This window comes from Musca autumnalis, unplaced genomic scaffold (genome assembly GCF_047663935.1).
Source record: "Musca autumnalis isolate F117 unplaced genomic scaffold, ASM4766393v1 scaffold_5, whole genome shotgun sequence".
Taxonomy (NCBI): domain Eukaryota; kingdom Metazoa; phylum Arthropoda; class Insecta; order Diptera; family Muscidae; genus Musca; species Musca autumnalis.
Genome location: NW_027412088.1, coordinates 210,297,732 through 210,316,340, shown reverse-complemented (window position 1 = coordinate 210,316,340; position 18,609 = coordinate 210,297,732). Strand labels below are relative to the sequence as shown.

General features: G+C 36.5%; 3 protein-coding genes across 3 annotated transcripts in view; 2 read left to right on the top strand and 1 right to left on the bottom strand.

The window, feature by feature from the left end:
• Positions 1-18,609, top strand: part of pcs (SH3 domain-binding protein parcas) — a 549,277-nt gene that overhangs the window by 156,926 nt on the left and 373,742 nt on the right. The window lies entirely within an intron of this gene.
• Oseg6 (intraflagellar transport protein Oseg6) lies at positions 9,305-14,637 on the top strand. Its single transcript, XM_073956188.1, has 10 exons — positions 9,305-9,970; positions 10,039-10,761; positions 10,818-11,061; positions 11,117-11,482; positions 11,541-12,117; positions 12,182-12,464; positions 12,553-12,727; positions 12,801-13,884; positions 13,987-14,356; positions 14,421-14,637. Exons 1-10 carry the CDS (start codon positions 9,741-9,743, stop codon positions 14,524-14,526), a joined length of 4,158 nt encoding a protein of 1,385 aa, XP_073812289.1. The 5' UTR covers positions 9,305-9,740; the 3' UTR covers positions 14,527-14,637.
• ptc (protein patched) overlaps positions 16,094-18,609 on the bottom strand; it is a 28,361-nt gene continuing 25,845 nt past the window's right edge. The window contains exons 4-6 of the mRNA XM_073989745.1: positions 18,340-18,547; positions 17,995-18,266; positions 16,094-17,918 (exon numbers count right to left, since the gene is read on the bottom strand). Of these exons, the coding sequence (XP_073845846.1) occupies positions 16,923-17,918; positions 17,995-18,266; positions 18,340-18,547 (1,476 nt within the window). The 3' untranslated portion in view covers positions 16,094-16,922. The remainder of the gene's footprint in view (positions 17,919-17,994; positions 18,267-18,339; positions 18,548-18,609) is intronic.

Below are 18,609 nucleotides of genomic sequence, written 5' to 3'. Positions count from 1 at the left end.
TCGCTAAGAACTCCTTCGTGTAATATGCGGCAGTTTGCTCCGTTGTACAGGTGCCTAACAAGTTCTATGATTTTCTCGGGAAAACCTTTGCACCGCATTGCAGCCCATATTGCCTGGTGGCGTAATTTGTCAAACGCTTTCTGAAAGTCGATGAAAACTAGGTATAACGGCGACCGATATTCGACACTTTGTTCAACTATTATACGAAGACTATTGATATGATCAACGCACGATTTGTGGGGGCGGAAGCCAGCTTGTTCTGCTCGACACAGCTCAGGGTATGCTAAGTTGATTCGTTTGTTTAACGAATATACATAATGATAGAATTAAACCTGTGTAATTTTAAATTTTTAATGCCATATTCAGCAATGTTGAACCCAAAAGTAAAGGCATTTTAAAAATAAAATTGTGTACCAGAGTGATACTACGCGATCAGACAATCGATCGTAATATCGTTGACGTGATCGAGCATAGCAACCAACAGCTCAATAAACAGGACTGCTCCAATTATGTAATGAGTATGTCCATTGAAAACTCCTCAAGCAGCAAATCGTGAACACAATTAGGTATACAATTAGCATCTGTTATTATTAGCAATTTTTTAAACCTTAATTCTCTCTTTAGCATTATTTCGCTATAACCTTAATTGATACCCAAAAATTATAAAATGTTTAAGTTCAAGGAAGCAAAACTTGCAGTGAGTTGCACTTTTATGTCATTAGTAATGATTAGAATTTAAGTAAAAAATTGTTGAAACCCCATATATTTTTTTTATTTTTTTCTCTTTTCAAAATATTCTGGCTTTTTTCTTTCAATTAAAATAAAGGTTTCATTCAATTTGGAAAGGGTTTCATTTGATTTGGAAAAGGTTTCATTTGATTTGGAAAAGGTTTCATTTGGTTTGGAAAAGGTTTCATTTAATTTGGAAAAGGTTTCATTCAATTTGGAAAAAGTTTCATTTAATTTGGAAAAGGTTTCATTTAATTTGAAAAGGTTTCATTTAATTTGGAAAAGGTTTCATTTAATTTGGAAATGCTATATCCTATATATATATATATATTTTTGTGTTCAGGACGAGACCTACCTGCGGTAAAAATTTCAAAAAATAAGACATGCGCGTGTACAACCCTCTTGTTCCATTTTCTTTTAAATTTCAAGTGGAAATATTTTCCATTGCACTGATGAGTCTACATGAGAGAAACAAGGGTTCCTTCAATATCGTACTGGCACCTTCCTGGCCTCGAGTACGATGACGCCACATTTTGGAGAGAAATGAGCGACACTGTTTATGTTTTAATCGAACGTAAATATGGGCGCTGTAAGTGTACAAACCCAGCAAAAAAAATTGGAAGTAGTGCAATGTGGACTAGTTCTTTCACGGTATGTTTTGATGCAGTTCAAACGGAGTCGTGAAAAAGGCACTCCGTTCGCTACATTTTATTAGCAGTTGTTAGAGGTCCCTACCTGTACATAAATCAGTTTGTACATCTCTACAGGCAAGCGGCACACATTTTCCAAAAAGAGATACGCGTGTTAACATTAATGTTAATATAAAAACAAGTAAAAAAGTATCAGTCGGCTGTGCCGACAGAGATACATATACCCTCAGCCTGTGTATATTGAAACAATTTTTTCCCAAAATGTTGTTTAGGATTAAAGATCAGAAGTTTTGCGGAGGAGATACTAAAAGGAATTTATCGACATTGACCGTTATGGAAGTGGATCTCCAGCCACCACATATGGTGCCATAGGGGATTTTTACACTCTTCGGGCTGTTTGTTCAAGAAGTATGGACTTGCCCCTAAAAAACGTTTACCATCGTAATTGAGGTAGCGAATGCAAGTTGCTTCAACAAAAATCAAAGCAATTCGATAGCAGGTCTTAAAGTGAACTTATCCGAAATTTTGTGTGGGAGGTACCGGATGGAGTGGACAAATATAGTCCATATTTGAACCTGATGTATATCTGGTAGGTATATTAGGATGTGTAAAGTATAGACCAATTCGGCCACTCGCTTCAAGAGTTACCGTACGAACAATTTTTCCGAACATTTTTGAACTTTTGTGGGGGAGGTACCTGAAGAAGTGGACCGATATGGCTTATCTTCAAACATAAACTATGTTTGGACAAAATATTACTAAGGCCAAATTTTGAACCGAATCGGGAGATCCGTTATCTTGCGCTCCAACCACCTCACACAATGTCATAGGGGTTTTTTGCAACTTTCAGGCTATTTTCTCAGGAAGTATAGACTTGCCCCTGATGAAACTTGTACCGTCGTATGGAGGACAGTGAATACAAGTTGCTAAAAAAATCAAAGCGATTCGAGAGATGGCCCTAAACTGAACTTTTCCGAAATTTTGTGTGGGAGGTACCCGAAGGAGTCGACCGATTGAGTCCATATTGAAACCTTATTTAAGTCTGGTACACATTTCACGATGGGCAAAGTACGGACCAAATCGGTTACTCCCTTCAAGAGTTATCGTGCGCACAAATTATCCGAACATTTTTGAACTTTTGTGGGGGAGGTATCGGAAGGAGTGGACCGATATAGCCATCTTCGAACTTAAACTAAGTTTGGGTAAAATATTACGAAAGCCAAAATTTTAACCGGATCGGTTCATCCGTTCGAGAGTTATCGTGCGCTCCAGCCAGCCAGACAGACAGACGGACGGACGGACATTGCTCAATCGACTCCAAATTGTCTGAAACCTATTTCGTCCAAACATACTTGGGGTCTAAAACCATTATTTCGATGAGGCACATTTTGTCCGTATGAGAGTGTATATACCCTCGTCAGCATAAATGCTGAGGGTATAATAAACAAAAAATATATGTACATAGGAGTCAAATATAGCAACAAATATAGTCGAATGCCTTAGATCCCTGGTCATATGTTACGTAAACCTTTGGCATTAGCCCCATTCCTCTAGACTTGGGTCTTTAATATCTTGTCAATAAAGGTGGAAGATATTGTTCTCATATCCCGGAACCTATTAAAGTCATTTATCCGCACTCCGTTACTGTCATGGACCCCCTGAACATACAGGCGACTTAACAATGTTTAGGTGTATTTTTCACACACCCATAATTGAAAGCTTCGTATGCATTTCTCGACATTTTTGCAGATTTTATAGCAAAATTTGTGTAGGAAATGATATTTTTCAATAATTAAGACGATTTTCATAGATGGGTTCACAAAAAATGGCAAAACTGTACAAAACGTATGAACAAAGATTTTAACGGTGAGATAGATTACACAATCAAATATTGTGAAGTCTCCTGTATGTTCAGGGGGTCCATGACAGTAACGGAGTGCGGATAAATGACTTTAATAGGTTCCGGGATATGAGAACAATATCTTCCACCTTTATTGACACGATATTAAAGACCCTAGTCTAGAGGAATGGGGCTAATATCAATATCACCGGATTACACTAAAACACTCGTTGATTTATTGTTTAGAGGCTCGAAAGTGATGAAAATAAAAAGCAAAAATATCCCCTCATTTTGTCAAAGAAATAAAAAAATCTTGCGATTGACAAAAGTATAAACTTTATTTTGACTCGTCAAATTTTGGATTATTTTGGTAATCTTCATTTATTTCCTAATGAAACGTTGGAAGGGCCTAATATTTTCTGGATTTTAATTCACCACTAAATACTTAAAAAAGTTCCATTTATATGTTATACTTATCATATCTCTATGTCGGTGTAATAATGCAATCAAAAAAATGTTGAGAGGTGTAAACTTTATTTTGACGCTCACTGTATTTTAGGCATAGAGGATATTAAATTATTAATTATTGCAGATGATATTGCTTCCCAGGCTACTTTTGCGGCTTCAAATAAATTTTCTTTGGTTTTAGATATTTTTTCGGTTGATTTTTGAGTTAACCATGGTATAAGTAAAGAGGTAGATTTAAATGAAAAAAATCTATAGAACCCTTGTTTTTCTTGAATTCCTAAAACTTCAAAATAAATGCAACAAGTGGGTTTGTTTACATTGCATTTTTAGAGCATTTAAAAAAAAACGCGAAAAATGAATGAAGAGTTAAGTTTTCTCCACATAATCGAGTTGTGAATATGATAAACTGATTGTTTCAATGCAAATCTCACCAATTTCTTCCATACAAATAGTCTGAAAACAATTTTAAAAATCATTGAATTCGATTGTTTTTAAAATTGTTTGACATATTATCCAAACACCACACATACATACACAGTTTGTTTATATTGTTTTGAAGTTTTAGGCATACTCGAATGAAAAAATTTAAATTGACATAAAGCTTTGGCTAACCTTTCTTATTAAACCATGGAGTTAACGATCTCCTAAAAGTCCCATTCGAGAGCTAAGATCAGGGGATGGGCAGGCCAATGGAGAACTTCTATCGAATTGTTTTGGAATCACTCCTTCACCACTTTCGATACATGATTTTGCTCATTATCTTCCCGGAATGTCCATCTAAATGGCATATATTCTTCAGCATAAGGCAGCATCAAGCCTTTTAATACATTACCATGCCTTCATGTTTTACAGGATTTAACTGTTACCATTTGGTCCACACCTTATGCCATCTGAACAAGGGATGGGCAGGCCAATGGAGAACTTCTAACGAATTGTTTTGGATTCACTCCTTCACCACTTTCGATACATGATTTTGCTCATTATCTTCCCGGAATGTCCATCTAAGTGGCATCTCTTCTTCAGCATAAGGCAACATCACGCCTTTTAATACATTACCATGCCTTCATGTTTTACGGATTTAACCGTTACCATTTGGTCCACACCTTATGCCATCTGAATCCTTTAAATTAAACTTAGATTCATCAGAAAACAGCACAGTCCTCAATTTTTTGACACTCCAGTTCAGATGGGTCTTATAGCGGTACCTTCCGATTTTCCGTATTTTTAGGATTTAAGCCACATTTGCCTACTGAATTAGCTGTAATTTGTGGTACTTAGGATTCATCGTGGTCATATAACGGTACCTCCCGATTTTCAATATTTTAAGGATTTAATCTAAATTTTCCGAAAATTAATTATTTCGCGTTAAATAAATACTAATTAACCCACTTAGCGCCGAGAATTTTTTTCCAGAAAACGTAAATTTTTTTATGGAAATTATATTTTTGAGACATTCTAAGCAGTTTTTTTTTTAAAATAACTTTTTTCTCTAAAACGTATAGTTTTCCTGTAAGCGGGATTTCTTTTAAAAGTGCCAAAAACTTTGGAGGGTAATATAGTTGTATCCTTATATGCCAATCCCTTGGTTTTTGATTGAGAAAATACTCTTACTATATTCCTTACTATATTCCTAACATTCCTGACTTTATATGATTCTAACATTTATGATTAAATTTTTATCGCGTATTTAAATTTTTCATAATTATATAATTTCATAACATAAAACATTAAAATATATTAATTTGTAATACATATAGTATTGTATGATCGCTTATATCCGAATAACGGATCCGCAAATAAAGAAGAAGAAGAAGAAATTTTTCATCAAAAGTCGAAAATTACAAAAAATTCGATTTTTTTGAATAGCTTGGGGTTTAGGCCAATTGCATGGAAATGCATTGGTCAAATGAAGCTTTATAAGCGAGAAATGACAGATAAGAGACAATACTATAACTAAATGCAAAAAACCCCACAAAAATATTGGAAAAACCAGAGTTTTACGTAAATTTTTGCAATCATTTTTCGTGGCGTTTAAACGACCTCTATGCCTACAAGATGTGATTGTGTCATTTAGAATAAAAGATATGCAACAGAATATAGTTTTCAATAGTTTTTGTTGTACCTCGAATTGGGGGGTGCTTTAGTTTTTTTTGTCCGCTTCTATTTGCTACCTAAAGCAGCCCATACACTATCAGTCTTGCATGTCCGGCCGATGAACTCTTCTTATCCGTGTGTGTTTGGATGAATTAACATTTTTTTATTTCTTCACAATCACAATTTTAAGTATCCCATACACTGTGGGAATGCACGACAGCATTTGTAATAGTATTGGTAAATTTTGAAGTTTTTGTCAATGTATGTGTAAATATTTTAAGCAGGATTGAAATCAAAATAGTTTTGATTTTGTAAATGAACCCCTTTCAATCCGATGAATTTTGTTCATTTTCCAAGTTACCAACAAACAATTTTTAAAAACAACAAATATTATTTGTGAGGAAATTAAAAAAATTGGAAAACTTCAACCCAAAATCGTGTTTTGGAGGAAAATTAATGAAAATAAAATGAAGGAATGCCATACACTATTCAATCACACACGTACACAAGGGTTCATCGGTAGCTGTCCTGCATGCCCATAATGTATGGCCGGCATTATATTTCCCAAAATTGCTTTTTAAATGGTCCATACACTATCAAATTGGCTTGTCCATCCGGTGAACTCCTTGTGTACGATAAGTGTGTAGCAAAGCATTCAATCAGCCTTCAATCTGCAACCGAAATCTTGAAATTTTCCTCTAAAAATGAATGAACTCAAATAAATGAACTGTTTTTTGTTTTTTCAAAATTCCTGTTTGACAAATGAACACTATTCATCGGATTGACTGGGTTTCATTTTAAAAATCAAAATTATTTTGATTTTCCTCAATTCATAAAATCCACACACACATTCTCAAATTTTTAAAAAAAGTACACATACAATCACAAATATTTGATAGTGTATGGGCCGCTTAAAATGTTCTTTGAATCTTAACATTTGTTTATTAAATTCTGAATTCCTTATGTTTGTGTTTTCCAAATGTTTTCGAATGTTTCTCGATAGTTTTGCGGATATTTTGTTCGAGAACGACACATGAGAATGAATTGAAAACGATTCATTTGTCGCTCAGTTTGTGGTAGGAAAACCTTCGATTTCGAATACACTGTGACACAAAATGGAACTCAAAGTCTGGGGGTTGGAATATTTCTTTTGGAGATGAAAGCCCTTGATGAGTATACTAAGAACCCAAAAGGAAATTAAAACCGATTTTTGAACCGGTTTCAAGTAAGACATGTCACCTCAAAACGAAGCTGCAACAACGCCAAACAGAGATATTATAGGGAAAAAAAGTATTATAGGGAAAAAAATCAAAAACTTCATCGCGCGATGTCTCAGAAACTTGACCTATGGCGAAATTTTCCTTTTGGGTTCTTAGTATATTCATCAAGGGCTTTCATTTCCAAAAGAAATGTTCCACCCCCAAAAATTCTGCTGCACAGTGATATTGGTAATAATATTATTAGCGAATGAATGACGATAGTTTCTACGATGGTGACGAAAAACATTTTTGGTGGAGTTTCTGTAATGTAAATTTTTCGTCTTAATTTCTGTGTTATGTTTGCGATTCGATATGTAACTGTTGATATGTAGTCTTCATCAACAATTATTGTTTATATTATGCCTGTCTGCGTACTCGATAATTTGTAATAATTATTACTAATGTTTCAGATTTTGACAGTTGTATAAAGGAAAAGTTGCTGAAAAAATGTTTCAGCAACATTTAGTAAGTAAAAAGACACACCTATTATACGTAGCATTTATATTGAAATTAGGTTTGTCCTTTTACGTACTGAACTTTACTGAACATTGTTTCTTCAGTAATGTATAGCAACATTTCAATTATACAATTGTCAAAACTTTACTGAAGAAAAAATGTTCAGTAAAGTTCAGTACGTAAAAAGACAAACCAATTATGTGAAAAAAGCAAATGGGAATTTTATACAAAAAACATAAAATTATTTTTTGACACTAAAAAATTTCAAAAGTAAGAAAAAACATTCACCAAATGTTCGAAAATAATATCGTTTTCGAACTTTTGGCGAACAAAATAAAAACACAAGAAAAAAAACATTTGCAAACATTCGAAAATTATATCGTTTACGAAACTTGTGGCAAACATTCGAAAAATATCAGCAACTATTCTGTAACTTTTAACAACTATCGATATTGTTTAAATTTCTTTTGTTTTTGTAACAACAATAAAACAAACAAATGAAATTGTTGTAAAATAAACAATAAGTAAAGTTGTTTAAAAGTTACAGAATAGGCCCCCTGGTATGGTGGGTATAAATAAATAAAAAGAAATATACAAAACAAATGTACAACTTCGTTTTCTTAAAAAAATTTATAATTTTAAAAATATGTACAGAGCTGCGTTTTAAATACATCATATTTGATTACTCGATTAAAGTATTTGAAATGCCAATTTGGTTTTTGGCAGATACATACTTATAAACAACATCCACGTTCCTTGACTGTTTACAGAAAAGGAATGCGCATAAAAGTGTATGGATTTGGAATTTAAATTAAAAAAATATTTTTCGCGAATCTATAATAAGATGTCTGGAATTTTATTAGCTAAGACAGTACAAAGACTACAACTTATGTTATTGATAATTGGACGCTACTGGTTATTTTATTAAGCTGACATTCTTTAATGTTGCCAGTTGTGGCGAAGTAAATGTTTTTTTATTTTTGTTTTGGGCAGTAAAATAATGTTCAAAGGATCTCATCAATTCCCTTGTTTCTTGTTTTTGGATATTCTCCATTGAAGTTAAGGCCTGGGTACATAAGCTGCCTCGCCTGTTACATTTCTGACATAACTTAAAATAAAAGAATAAAGAAGGCCGAGCCAATCTCGAACTAGTTTGCCCCCTTCTTCTTTATTCTTTTATTTTTGTTATGTCAGAAATGAAGCAGGAAAGCAAGGCAATCAGGCGAGACAGCTTATGTACCCAGGCCTTTATTTTTCAATAACTGCTTTAACAAAAACCTTTTTATACCCAAAGAAGAAGTTATTGAAAAATAACTTCGGTGGAGAATATCCACAAACAAGAAACAAGGGAACACTTGAGAGCTTTGGCGAGATCTAAATTAGTCTTCCCTGCCTTACCTTTCGAACACTATTTTACTGCCCAAAACTGCTACCCCAATTAAAAAAGATTTTTTAAATATAAGTATTTAAACAGCTAAATCCTTAACCAAACTCTAGTACAATTTAACTGGCAACTGTAGTAAGCACCAAAAATTGTAGCATCAATTTTATTCTCTTACACCCTCCATCATATTAAGGAGGACAATAAGATTGCCAATAAAATGCTGATTTAGAAATGTCTGTCCATCAGTGGAAACCACTCTAGCTGTTGAAGATCGGTAGAATTTTTGATTAAGTCAGTAGAATTTTTGGTATTGGTATCATTGAAGATCCTTTTTTAAGGTAATTTTCAATCGAGCATTCATTTGGAAACAGGTCACTCACTAAAACAGGGTTGTGAATATTTATTGTGATTTGAAAATAAAATCAGTTATGTTTTGTTTTCAGTTTTTCTCCTTCTCTTTGGTTTTGGTTCGTGTTTCTAATGGCGTTACGGCGTTGTTTTTCTGCAAATAAGGCTTTGTAATGTTATGGTCCTTGCTTGGTGATCTTGACGATCCGATTTAGTAAAAGAAATAAAAAATATAAACAAAAATGTTTTGAACACCTCAAGTTCTGTATTTTGATGAGATGTAGTTAATTTTGTTTTGAAGTTGCCGAATAACGAAGGAGTTCTCTGAGCAAAAACTGCTGCGTTTGTATAGCTGTTGCTATGGAAACCGTTTTTTTATTTGTGCAATACGGAATAAAAAATTCACTGTATAGATAGTAAAGTTATAGTTGGTGTTCTAGCTTTTTCGGACAACGAACATTTTGTGGAATCGCTGCGGATGATGGTCACACTGAGGAGACTTTAAAAAGCAAATGGTTTCGGAGCGCAATAAATCGATTAGAATTAAGTTAAAAAAGAAACCTATCGAAAGAATGTCTTTTGAAAAAGTTCTTTACAAATATGAAGAACCACACGGACCGGGTGACGTCTATTTTATATGGCAGAAGACCCAAGGTTCGCTTTTAGCAACCACAGGTAATGATGGGTCTGTTGCCATATTCAATCGGCAGGGCGAAATGTTGGAGAGAATAATTCTCCCAGGGTAAGTGCGACAATCTAAATAGAATTATGGTGTATCTGTCCGTATTAATTGAAAATATCCATTGTTAGCCTTTGTTCGGGTTTTGCATGGGACAATGATGGAGAAGTATTGGGCATAATTACGGCAACATCGCCAACTATTACTCTTTGGAATGCAAATACGATGCAAAAGACTTCAATCGAATCTGGCCTAAGAGACCCATTATCGTGTGTGGTGTGGTCAAAGCAAGACCAAATACTGGCTGTCGGAACTGCTCGAGGCAATCTGGCCATATATAACCACAAGACGGGAAAGAGAATACCTGTATTGGGAAAACATTCAAAGCGTATTACATGTGGCGCATGGTCAGCCCAAAATCTCTTAGCTTTGGGTTCAGACGATAAAACATTCTCGTTGAGTAATGAAGAAGGCGATTCTGTTCGAGTCGTTCAATTACGAGACGTTCCCAGTGACATGTATTTCGCAGAGATGGCCAATGACGATCGCATAAGTGGTGATAATGCCATCAGCATGATCATTGGCAAAAGGACTCTTTATCTTTACTACCTACCGGAACCCGACTCTCCTACCGAACTGGGATTTCAAAGTCGTTACGGTTCATTGCTACAGCATAAATGGTTCGGGGATGGCTATATACTATTAGGGTTCTCGAATGGACACGTTGTTGCAATCTCAACGCATCCTAAGGACATTGGACAAGAATTGTGGCAGGTGAAAAACCACAAAGAATTATTGACGGGACTATCATACTGCCCAGCCTTGGAGATTGTTGCATCATGCGGAGATGACAAGTGAGAATTGGTGTTGAAAAAAGTTGTCATAGTATTTTATCTCAGTGCCATTTCAGCATAAAAATCCATTCAATTACCAACTTGCATGAAACGGAGAAAATTATTACTGTTCCTGACCACTCAGGCGTTCAAATGATTGACTGGTCTTCGGATGGACAGTTATTGGCGATAACAACAATGACAGGTTCTGTATACATTTATGTTACAAAGTTACCCTGCAAATACGCCGTCTCTGCTCCAAGAATTGCAATACTAAGTAGTCTTGCAGAAGTGTCAATTTATGTGTATTCGCCGGATAAGGTACGGCCTTCACAGTTTTACAGAACGCTTTGTAACCCGCTTGTTATTTTTTCAGTCAAAATCAATTCCCTATCGACAAACGCTAGAAACGGAACCTCAGTTTCTGGCTCTAGGTCCTTATCATTTGGCCGTGGGCGTTGACAAACATATGTGGTTCTATGACCTGGGTAAAACATTCGGAGATAAACCAGAACTTTTAAGTGAACGGGATTTTTCTCAATCTATACAAGACGTCCGACTGAATGCCGACTATTGTGCCGTCTATAGCCGCCCTCAGCTGGTCCTTCAGGCTATCGTGGCCGATAATCCTAACGTGAAGGACAAACTAATGCAAACATTTCCGAATGCCGTACCCACCCTCAATGATGCGGTAATAACATGTTATTGTTTGACTCAAGAATATTTGATATTCGCCACTGATGTGAGTACATTTTGTAATGTGTCAAATCAATATGTTAACTTGAAAAGCCTTCCTATAGATCGGCCATCTTCTTTATTTTTCTTTGGAGAAGTGGGAGGTGTGTACCACATACCGACACAGTATGGGAATAACTAAAATGTTCACCGACTCGGAGGGCACCAAGCTGATATTCATAGATGATCACGCCCAGGGCTATGTTTTCCTGCCAGCGTTTGAAGAAGCCATCGTTATAGCGGATTTTCCGAAAAAGTGTGAACTCTGTCTGTGGGATTTGGCAAATACCAATCACTTCATTACATACAATGAAAGAAATGTGGATACCCATGTTTTTGTACGATATTCTGTCAACGGCAGACACACACTCAAAGCAGGCGAAACGAAACTAAACCCCTCCCAAATACCCTTAATGTTGTGTGATGGCGAAATGGTATTGTACATAGATGGTGGCCAATACGCCACTCAAACCCTCTCAACCCATTTAGTAATCCCGGGATCTAGTCAAGCCAGCAACTTAAAGAACCAATTGAATCTACGAAAGTACAACGAAGCTTTTGCCACATGTGAAAAAATCAATTTAAGGGGAAGCTGGATGGAGATAATACAGCAAGCATTAATGGACCTGGAACCAACTACTGGTAGATATGAAAACAACATCAAGCTGCTTTTATTAATGTTAATGAAACCACTTTTTTATCATAGCCTTAAGAGCGTGTCGTCGAATTGGTGAAATCGGCATGGTTAAGGTACTGGAGGACATTCGTTATGTAGAGGATGTCAACATGGTTAGTGGCTTTTGTTGCATGCTGTTGGAAAAATATGAGGAGGCCAAAGAATTCTTATTAAAGGGATCATATACCAAAGACGCACTAGATATATGCAGAGACATGTTGCAGTGGGAGCAGGCCTTGTTATTGGCTCATAAATATGAGCCCGACCAAGTACCGTTTATCGCAAGGGAATATGCCCAGCAGTTAGAGTTTAAGTAAGACCAACTTATATCTTTCGTTATAGTTCCGATCTCTTGGCAAACTACCCTTTTTTGCTTTTTTTTGCGTTTCTCCTTTTTTCAGTGGTAATTATACGGATGCCCTGTACCACTATGAAAAAGCATTCAAGGAAGATTTGCTTGAATCTGCCGACACCAAACAGCTTATTAAAAGCTCGCCAGAATTTGAGGAACATATCCGCCTTTGCAAAATGGGTATTGCACGGACATCAATAAGAGCGGGCGATTTCCGCAGAGGAGTAAGCATATAGTTTAGCGTCATTTTAGGCATAGGATTACATACAAACATGACAAACTTACAACTATTTTTAGATTCAGTACGCCGTTGAACTAAACGACAAACAGCTGTTATTCGATTGTGCCGAACTCTTGGCGACTGTGGGTCATATTACCGAAGCGGCTGGATTATATGAGCGCGGTGGCTACTATGATGAGGCATGTTCGCACTACATCTCCCTCAAAATGTGGAATAAAATTGCTAACATTTTGCCAAGTGTTAAGTCAACAAAACTGCATGCTCTGTATGCGAAAGCCAAAGAATCTGACGGTCAGTTTGAAGATGCCATCCGAAGCTATAGAATAGCTGGTGATTTGGAGGCATGTGTGCGAATATACTTGGATCATCTTTGTGATCCGCACTCGGCTTCAGAAATTGTAACGGAATCCAGATCCATGGAGAGCGCCAAACTATTGGCTAAATTTTATCAAAAAATAGGGGACATAGACCAGGCATTGCAATTTCTCGTACTTTGTGGCTGTGTTGAAGAGGCTTTTTCCCTGGCTCAACGCCACAACAAACTCAAGAGACATGGTGAGCTCCTGGAGAGGTATGAAAATGCAAAGTCAAGTGATTACTTGGCCCTGGCCCAATACTTCGAAGGGGAAAAGTACACGCTGTTAGCAGGAAAATACTACTTTCTGGCACGCGAGTTTTCGAAAGCCCTACGATTTCTTCTCAAAGCATCAGCTTTTTCCAACGAAGAATCTCAAGCTCTGTCCATGGCCATTGATTGTGTTGCTACCTCAAACAATGAACAACTTTCGGCTCAGTTGATTGAATTTTTACTGGGTGAAGTTGATGGCTCTCCAAAAGACCCGAGATATTTGTTTAGGCTATACATGGCCAGGCGACACTACAAAGATGCTGCAAAGACCGCTGTGATTATAGCTAATCAGGAACAGCTGTCCGGCAATTATAAACTGGCACGGGATCTTCTCTATTCCATGTATCAGGAATTGAGGCGCAACAATCTTTCTGTGACTGCTGAGATGAGGCATAACCTGATATTGTTACACCGGTATGCTTTGGTACGCATTCATGTGAAACTGGGAAATCATTTATTGGCAGCTAAACTTTTGGTTCAGGTAGCGGCAAACATATCACAGTTCCCAGAACGTGAGTACGAAAATATATTTTCTAAGATAAAGGAATCAAAATTGGAGGCGTACCCTATGTTTGACGAAGAAATCATCTCTTAATTTTTTTTCGCATTTTTAGATGTTATACCTATTATCACATCAACTGTAATCGAATGTCATCGCTCGGGCTTAAAAAAGTCCGCTTTCATATATGCCTCCATGTTAATGCGTCCCGAGTACCGGAACAACCTTGATGCCCGCTATTCAAAGAAAATTGAATCGATTGTTCGCAAAGCACCCAAAGGAATCAAGAACTTTCGTGACGAAATAGACGACGAGACTATGGAGTGTCCAGTCTGTGATGCCAATTTGCCTAACATGGAAGTAAATTGTTTCAGTTGCAAAACAATTTTACCAATTTGCATAGCGACCGGCCAACACATTACAAAACAACACATGACATCGTGTCCATCTTGCGATTTTCCTTGCTTTAGGGCCGAAATGGAAAAGTATGAAATGAAGATTTCGCATTATTTCCTACAAATATACACAGCTTCTTGATTTCTATTTCAGCATACTATCTGAACTAAATGAATGTCCCATGTGTGGAGAAAATGTGGCTCCCGAAAAGCTCTTGGATGTGGAAGATATTCGTCCATATATATTGCCGTCGACGTAATTTGTATGTATAGCTTGTAAAGGCGATAACTTAATGTGAAATAAAATACAAATAAAAAAATATGTACATTTATTGCAAATTTAAATGAACAAAGTAAAAATGTGTAGCCGACCAACTGTTGTTTAGAATGGGCCGAGTTAAAATCCTCGCGTTCGTCGGCCCGACTGTCATGTGACAGGAAAATATTTGTGGTTGTTTGTGCCTGTGTTCAATTATATCTACAGATCTAAGTTATTGGACAAGTTGAGAATTTATTTGGCACTACCTAAACTCGAACAACTTCACTTGCAAACAAAACAAAATACTTCCCACTGCTGTACGTTCGTTGAGCCTCATAACTAATTTGTTGGAATTGCTCACTACAAGTTTCTTGTTGAAAAACAGGAAACAACGAAACTGATGAGGATCTGTCTACCCCTTGGTAGACATCACCATTTTTTCCCACAAATTATGTCTGACTATTTTGAAAACAAAATAGATGTCGTCATCTCAAATAAAAAACGGCAACCCTCCTTATTTCAATTTTCTTTTTAAAAACGAATAAAATTTGATACAAATTTAATGGAATATTAATACATTTGTCCACTTCACGTTCGATCTTTCGCCGATTTTTCTCACAAAAAAGTTCATCAATTTCTTCTTCTCAATATAGAATTTCTTATTTTGAAATTTCGTTAAGCATGAGTGGAGAGTATGGGGAATGTACATTCAGAATAAGGCTAACAATTTCCAAGCACAGAGTGGAAATTGATTTTGTTTCGGCATTCTTTTTGTGTACTTCTAATGTTACTCTGAAACTGTGGACTAAACTAATTAAAAAGTATTAGCCAAAGCATACGTGAATTATTAGTTCCATTAGTCATATCTTGAAGACACCTGTTCGGTTCGTTACCGACATTTTTTGGGTAAACGACAGAAATCGCTAAATTTAAAACCCAAAATTATGAATAAGAATTATAAATAAAAGTTGACAACACTATTCTGCTATCGGTAGGACTTAGCGACAACTTTATTTTGGTTGCTACTTACCGACAAATTTCGTTAATTACCTAAATTATAATTATTTATATTTATAGTGATATTTAATTAATTCTTTTTCGAGATGAGCTTATTAGACCTATTATATACATTGAAAAATTAGGAGTCCACCGAAGTCCCACGCATTCAACCATTACGCTACGTTTCACGGGTGGTTAAGCCGATCTTCAGGCGTATTGAATGTTGTTTTTGTGGCAGACGAAGGCAAAGCTTGGGAACTAGTATATATATCGCTCTTCATTAGATAAATGCATATGCGAAATTATGTCAGTTAATTGAACCACCGTGAAACGTAGCATAATAATGGTTGAATGCGTGGGACTTCGATAGACTCCTAATTTTTCAATGTATATAATAGGTCTAATAAGCTCAACTCGAAAGAGAATTAATTATCTAATTATTTTAATTTGTCCGATTTTGTCGGTAACCAAATAATGCGTTATAAAATCCCACTACAGACAGAGATTTCAGAAACTCCAATATTGCATATACATATGTACATACGAAGTGAATGAAATACAAAATGATGTTGGTTGTGACATTTTTATTCTACTTACAAATTCTATTTTACATAAATGTTATAAACACGTTAAAAAAAACACAAGTCAAGAGACTTATTATAAATGTACATATAAATTACATTCGGTGTACCTACTTAGGGATTATAAAAATGATTCGATGGAAATCCTTGGCAATACACTAATTCTGTGTGTAGTGACAACATGAATTGATGCTATTGTATAAATTCGTTGCAAGCAATACTGCATTCACGATGCAAGTACAATGTCCACAGTTCATAGAAAAGTACAGGATTGAAAGAGTAGAAAATTAATGCATTTTCCTTGGTGGTCGCATCAATGATCCCCCATATTTGTAGCTGTACACTTTTCTGCGGAACTTGAGATCCATTGTACGGGCATTTTGTATGTTGAGATAAAAGTGGATCGTAGTAATATATATATATATATATATATATATATATATATATATATATATATATATAATAATCAATAACATATGATGGTCAGTCTATTTGAAACACCAATACTACTACAATGTCCCCTTCGTATTGCTAAACTTCGTTAGTAAATGGTCGTCCCTATGGGGAACGCGTTTTCTATTTTCGTCAGTGAATGTTTTGGTTTAAAATCAGGTCTAAAAAACTATTCGAGCATTGGTTAAAATTTCATTTTTGATACATATATACAGACATATATACAATGGAACATTCTTAAGTTATAGTAGTAGTAGTAGTCGTATGAATAGTTTTATTTGTAATAAATAGTTTTAAATTATCTAATTATAGTTGTGTGGTTGGAGGGATTTGGTTGGTGGTGGTGGTTATGGTGGTCTTATTGCTATGATGGCGTGAAATTGTACCGGCGTACCGATCTGGCTGGAGTAACCAATTCCACTTTAATGTTTGCCGTGGCAGTTACTTTCGTCGAGTTTGTGTCAGAGTGATGTGTTTCGACCGTAACTTCCGGTTGTACAACAATACTTTGCAACTCTGGTGGAAAGTTCTCCATGCCGATGTTGGCGTCATGCATGTTCGGGCCGTGAGCATGAGAAGAACCGACCGGTGGCGTATTGTTCGAGGACGAAGTCGATGCACATGGTGGTGGTGGTTGTTGCTGTTGTTGTTGGTTGAGATGATATTGGGGTGGGGGTGGTGGCGGAGCGTGATGAGGGTTGTAACTTGCTTGTGGATTGTAGTGGTAACGGGGTTGTTGTTGAGCATTCGCAGAATGTTGGCGCATGTAATTTGGCGGCGCATCTCTCGCCGGGGTAGATGCATGATGGTAGTTCATGTTATTTGCGTAATTTATGTTGTTGCCATAATGTCCTCCAGTCATAACCCCACCATTGTTGGCAGACCATTCATTGTTCATCGGAATCGATGAATTGGATGATTTCCACGAGGGTGGCTCTTCCGTAATTGTCGTCAACGAAGGATCATTATTGTCTTTATAGTTATAGTGCGGCTTCTGGCAGCTACGTGATGAAGATCTCATTGATCCCATTGCGATATTCTTATTTGCCCGTTTGCTATTACGTGACAATTGCGGGGAAGGGGTTGAAATTCGATCTGGATGTTCTAGGGGTGTGAGTTCAGGTGCTGGTCCAATCATGCTCAATACGATGGGATACATGACCAGACTGTTGAAAGCTCCTACACAGAGCACAGCTAAAAGCAGCCAGAAGAAGTGGCGAATTACGAATTCAAATGGCGATGTCGATAACATAAAAACCGCCAATGTGGACGTAAGAATTCCATGTGTTAGTGGTCCCAATGTGACTTGCATGGATAGCAGAATACGACGTTCTCGATTACCAACAGATGTCAGAAAACCCTGAAATTAGTCGAAGACAAATTGTTAAAATAAATCATAAGTTTGCCTTGACATTTCTTGGAAAATATCTACTTACCAATGTTATATGAACGGTAAAACATAGCATCATACCCACACTCAGTATGAGTATAACAGCGGGCAATGCCGACAATTTAATACCCAACACCGCCATAATTCCGAAAATCTGAGTCAGTGATGCCAAAACGCTGAATATAACTAAGACAGCGGCCCACACTGAAAGCAGTAGAATACAGACTAGTATGAAAGCCACAATAACGCAGCACGCCAAGATCATGGCCAAGGAAGACCTCAGGGTCATGTATTGTTCCCAGAATATAAAGGGAATACCTGAAATTGTAATACGCAAATTGGGAATCGTTAAAATACCAGCCGAACACATCATTATTCAGTAGTATCTTACCTGAGGGATAGTTGGGCAATCCTCGCGACTCAAAACGCATACTCAATTCTCGAATATGGCCGATTAGTGATTTTATTTCGGAGGTGTCTGTTAAGCCGTGCAAATAGAATGGCAGTTGTGAATAGACCAGGGGCAGGGATTTTGGTATCTTCAAGTCGGTTTCCGATGGAACGTGATAGTATTGCCGAGGTTCTGGATGTAATTTAGCCTACAAAGGAGATCAAATTATTTCAAATGTCTATGCAACAATATATGAAATGAATGTACACA